This window comes from Vollenhovia emeryi, unplaced genomic scaffold, assembly GCF_000949405.1.
Source record: "Vollenhovia emeryi isolate VEMERY1.0 unplaced genomic scaffold, V.emery_V1.0 DF939209.1, whole genome shotgun sequence".
NCBI classification, from domain to species: domain Eukaryota; kingdom Metazoa; phylum Arthropoda; class Insecta; order Hymenoptera; family Formicidae; genus Vollenhovia; species Vollenhovia emeryi.
This window is the reverse complement of record NW_011967157.1, coordinates 371,558-376,324: the sequence shown is the minus strand read 5'-3', so window position 1 is coordinate 376,324 and position 4,767 is coordinate 371,558. Positions and strand designations below refer to the sequence as shown.

At 37.6% G+C, this 4,767-nt stretch overlaps 2 protein-coding genes across 2 annotated transcripts in view; one reads left to right on the top strand and one right to left on the bottom strand.

The window, feature by feature from the left end:
* The first annotated feature begins 876 nt into the window (after nucleotides 1–876).
* Nucleotides 877–3,368, top strand: LOC105561254 (probable cytochrome P450 303a1). Its single transcript, XM_012011060.1, has 9 exons — nucleotides 877–961; nucleotides 1,026–1,277; nucleotides 1,360–1,828; nucleotides 1,939–2,119; nucleotides 2,225–2,333; nucleotides 2,415–2,595; nucleotides 2,694–2,811; nucleotides 2,908–3,046; nucleotides 3,184–3,368. Exons 1-9 carry the CDS (start codon nucleotides 877–879, stop codon nucleotides 3,366–3,368), a joined length of 1,719 nt encoding a protein of 572 aa, XP_011866450.1.
* Nucleotides 3,369–3,455: 87 nt separating this feature from the next.
* Nucleotides 3,456–4,767, bottom strand: part of LOC105561255 (alpha-1,3-mannosyl-glycoprotein 4-beta-N-acetylglucosaminyltransferase B) — a 4,301-nt gene continuing 2,989 nt past the window's right edge. The window contains exons 8-10 of the mRNA XM_012011061.1: nucleotides 4,602–4,738; nucleotides 4,411–4,526; nucleotides 3,456–4,335 (exon numbers count right to left, since the gene is read on the bottom strand). Coding sequence (XP_011866451.1) covers nucleotides 4,306–4,335; nucleotides 4,411–4,526; nucleotides 4,602–4,738 — 283 coding nt within the window. The 3' untranslated portion in view covers nucleotides 3,456–4,305. The remainder of the gene's footprint in view (nucleotides 4,336–4,410; nucleotides 4,527–4,601; nucleotides 4,739–4,767) is intronic.

Sequence of the window (4,767 nt, the reverse complement as noted above, 5' to 3'; positions counted from 1 at the left end):
TCCACGTATTGTAGACCACGCATTATACAATGTTCCGACCCTATTTTTTGGGTCCTTATCAAGTAGTACTAAGTGAGCCATCGTACAATGACAAACGTTGTATTAAACAAATGAAGGAATATGCCAGTTGGGTTGACTATAAGTTTCCCGTTTTAATTTTGAATCATCACTGGTAACTATAAGCAAACTCTCTTTTCGTTCAATTATTATCTTTGAAAAATATTACAATTGGAAAAAAAATTGCGACTTTTGTATAAATTTCCAAATAAAATATAAAATATAAATTGAAATATACATAGAAGTATCTGTAACAATCATACACAAAGAAGCGATGCGCCGAGAGATGTAAATTTGAATTCCGAAGTGAATGGAAAGAAGAAAAAAACAGATAAGAATTCGAAAGCGACAACCAGTCTTGCAAAAAAAATGCTAAAATACACATCAATTACGTAACAAACTATGGGATAATAAGGGTGACGGCGCATTTGCGCGAGTAACGCACCGATTCTTCCGTATCCAACTTTCTCTTACGAGAGTACGACAAGTGTTTCACTTTCTTCTGCGAAACTCGTTTGACGTTCACTACACGCGTATTTCACAATCAGTGTTGTATGTACGTGCACATTCGCTCGCGAAAATAAGTACGGATGCCAATTCAATTGTACAAATTTAATACTTAATAAGGGCAAGCGAAGTGAAAAAATTGGGAGAAACGTGGATTTCCTGAAAAACCCATATTTTATATATATGGATTTGTGTGTGTAAGTTTTATATTTTATATATATAATATAAAATTAAAAATATAAAGTAGTTTACCGGTTTATCGCCTCTTAATATTTCTTATATTATGAATATATTACAGATTAGATTTATAAAATGCTCACCACAGCGATGTTACTGCTGGTACTCATACTGCTATTGCTATACTTGAGCTGCCAAAAACCGAAAGGATACCCACCAGGTAGAAATTACTTCTTTTTAAAAACTTCTTTTTTAACATATAGCTCATATTTAATATTTTTTAGGTCCAAAATGGTGGCCCATTCTCGGCTGTGCGTTGGAAATAGCGCGCATCCGCCAGGAAACTGGATATCTCTCCAAGACCTGCTCAGCGCTTTGTAAGAAATACGGTTCTGTGGTTGGCCTGAAGATCGGTCAGGACCGCATCGTTATTCTGAACGATCTGGAGAGCACACGGGCGATGCTGACCAACGAAGATTGCGACGGCAGACCAGATACATCCTTTTTCAGGGCCAGAACTTGGGGCGTAAGACAAGGTAACTGCCCGCTCGAATAATAAACAAAATGAAATATACTTGTTGAATTTTGGAAAATAATTAGATAATAACTTGCGGCCAGGTCTCATTGTAGTGGATGATAGATTATGGGTGGAGCAACGGCGATTCGTCTTGCGACACCTGCGAGAATTTGGCTTTGGTCGCACCAGCATGGTCACGATAATCGAGGATGAAGGGTTGAAGCTGGTAGAACACTTCAAGAAGATACTTCAAAACGGCTATAATTACAACATTGCTGACGTACGAAAAATGACGACTATAAATAACAACAATAGTATCGGCCAGATATACAAACTGCAGAAGGATCCGAAGAACAAACTGAACAGGGTGAAGCTGTACGACGAATTCAATATAATCAAGAACAGAATTCCTAATCGTAAACCTCGCACAGTGGCGGATTTGTACATGAAAGCCGAAGACTATGCAGAAGTCAGAAAAGTCTCCCAATCTGCGGGAATGATCATATCTATGAACGATGCCTTTGGCGTGACTGTGTTGAACACCCTTTGGAGAATGATGGCTGGCAGAAGGTCCGCGTTGTTTATACGGATTGTTTCTACTCTTCCGCAAAAATGTTTAGAATCTACAGAACACATTCTTAAAGTTAATTCTTGATATTGATAATTCCTAATTTTTACAGGTACGATACCGGTGATAAGGAACTCACGCACTTGCAGCAAATCCTCACAAAGCTTCTGAAAGACATTGACATAATCGGCGCACCTTTCAGTCACTTTCCATTGTTACGTTTCATCGCGCCGGAAATGTCCGGTTACAAAGCGTTTGTAGAAACACATCAAGAACTGTGGGCATTTGTAAAAGTGAGTAGAAGTTGCACAATGTCATCGCATCGATGTATTACTATATTATTTCACGGACAAGTGTCTTCGAAAATAATGATTGAGAATGAATACTTTGTACTTTAGGAGGAATTGTATAATCATAAAAACACATTTTTATCAAATGCTCCAAGAGACTTGATGGACGTCTACCTAACTGTGCTGAATTCGAAAGATTGCAGCGATACATTTTCAGGTACTTAAAAGCATACAACTTCTGAATGACATTGTTACACTGAGTAACAATTTTATACAATAATTTCTGAAATAATTTCAGAATCCCAGCTATTGGCGATCTGTGTAGACCTTTTCATAGCAGGCTCCGAGACAACTTCCAAGGCACTTAGCTTTGGATTTTTAAATCTAATACTATACCCGCAGGTTCAGAGGAAGGCGCACGAAGAAATAGATAGAGTTATCGGTCGTGACAGATTCCCCACGTTAGCCGACAAACCAAGGTAAACGTCGGTGACCACTTTCACCTGTCTGTAATTGCAGAGAAGTTAATCGTGAGGAATTTTTCGCGTCAAATTTTATTCATATCCTCGTTTTTCAGAATGCCGTATGTTCAAGCCATTGTTCTGGAGTCTATAAGAGTATTCGTGGGCCGTACTTTGAATGTCCCGCATAGAGCATTAAGAGACACTTCCATCATGGGTCACAAGATACCAAAGGTAACCTTATGAAAGATTTAACATTTTAGAAATCAATAAAATAAACGTAATGATTGTGTGGGTATAACATGCGTAAAATATGTGTGCCTTCTTCAGGACACAATGCTCGTTGTAAACTACAATAAATTACTCATGGACGAATCCTGGGACGACCCGGAAGATTTCCGACCAGAGAGATTCCTCGACAACGACGGTAATATCATGACGCCAGAAGAATATTTTCCATTCAGCATCGGTACGTTCTCTTTCTCCTTTACATATACATATACTGCTTTTATTGCAGCAAATATACTGCTATAAAATTTATAATTACACAAATCTAAGCGTAATCATAAACTCGATTCTAAATATGAAATGATTTACATTTTACAGGCAGACATCGTTGCATGGGAGAGGTATTAGCTAGAAGCAATATTTTCTTCATAACCGCCACACTGCTACACGCGTTCAGCTTCTCAGTGGTGCCCGGTGAGCCACGACCGTCCGCGCAAGACTATGTGGACGGTGTCACGGCTGGTCCTAAACCATACAGGGCGTTGGTCTCTCTGAGAATATAAGCTAGACATTTGACTGAAATATTATGAATAGTCTCTACTTATCTCGTTATCAAACTTAATGCTCCAAATAATGTATTAACAATAGGATTATTCTTTTTTTTTAATATTCCCACTTAATGAACCTCCTTATACACAGACTGCAAGATATAATATACATATAGTGCATCGTTGACTTTGATATACAATGTTTGTCACAAAAATATATTTTATTGTTATAGATATATGTATAGGAGTATACAGACAGACAATATATATACATATATAAAGAAAGCTACGCGAAATAAATAATTATTCGTACATTAGAAGAATATAGTCTTCATATCACCGTTTGTTTGATGCACAAACATCTGAATCGACATTCTCGCGTCGCACGTTCGACAATAAGTTTAGCAATGCAAATTAAAGGCTCACCCTTATCCACCGAGTGTGAACCATGAATGTTGCATGCGGAAGGATTAACACGCGAGTGATTAGTAGCGAAATCGAGATGCGCGAACAACAGGTACAGTTCAGTTAAATTTCCCAAACTAAAACGTGATCTTACACAAAGCAAAAGAAAAACACTTATGCTACAGAACTCCAGACTCAACAATATGCCATTGTATACATTCGTAAACTGATTATTCGCAAAAGTGTACCAGAGGCAAATCCATTACATTACCACCTGATTTTTGCGCTCCAACAAATGCTAAAACGCGTGTACTAAGAAAAGAAGCCATACAAAATGTTCGACCTAGTGGCCCGTTTCAGTTAAGTTAAACACATATATCTGTTTGTAATGGACGGTATTGAATTAACAAATGATCCATTCAATGTAATAACACGACGGCAAAATAATAAAAAAATATAAATAATTAATAAACATTTAGAAAATCAGTCGCTTATGCTAACCGTGCAAGTGGTACCGAAAGAGTACTCGAGATTCTTCATCCTTTAGTCAGCTAGGCTGATCCTCTATTATGTGAATCTAATTAAGAAATTGTGTCATTAGAGCAGAAGGGAGAATTAAATATTACATATTGATCTTGTCGGAAATTCTTACCTCGGACAGAATGGCCCAGTTTTCGCTTTCACTGTGTATAGTTAAACGAAGCACCGACACCTTACCCAGTTTTCGATCCACGATCCCTTCGGCAACGCCAAGTACATCAAACTTACCTGATTCATACGACAAATTTTTGTTAACAATCTCTCAAATAACTAAATTATATGATATGTACAAGTTTTCATTACCTATAATAACATAACCGTCCTCCGTCACATCGTTGCTGTTTCTATCTAACAACGGAGACATCTCGGACAATACTTCTACCGTCGTATTGTAAAATCTATCAGACGGGTGTTCAGGATTTCCACTCCTGAATAAGTACCTGCACACCAAGTAACAAAATGATTGTGA

What these genes read in the sequence shown, in the direction of transcription:
- LOC105561254 (XM_012011060.1), top strand. Translation starts at nt 877, where the DNA reads ATGCTCACCACAGCGATGTTACTGCTGGTACTCATACTGCTATTGCTA. An exon ending in ACCGAAAGGATACCCACCAG is followed by an intron (nt 962 to 1,025) that starts GTAGAAATTACT and finishes AATATTTTTTAG; the next exon opens with GTCCAAAATGGTGGCCCATT. An exon ending in ACGTTAGCCGACAAACCAAG is followed by an intron (nt 2,596 to 2,693) that starts GTAAACGTCGGT and finishes CTCGTTTTTCAG; the next exon opens with AATGCCGTATGTTCAAGCCA.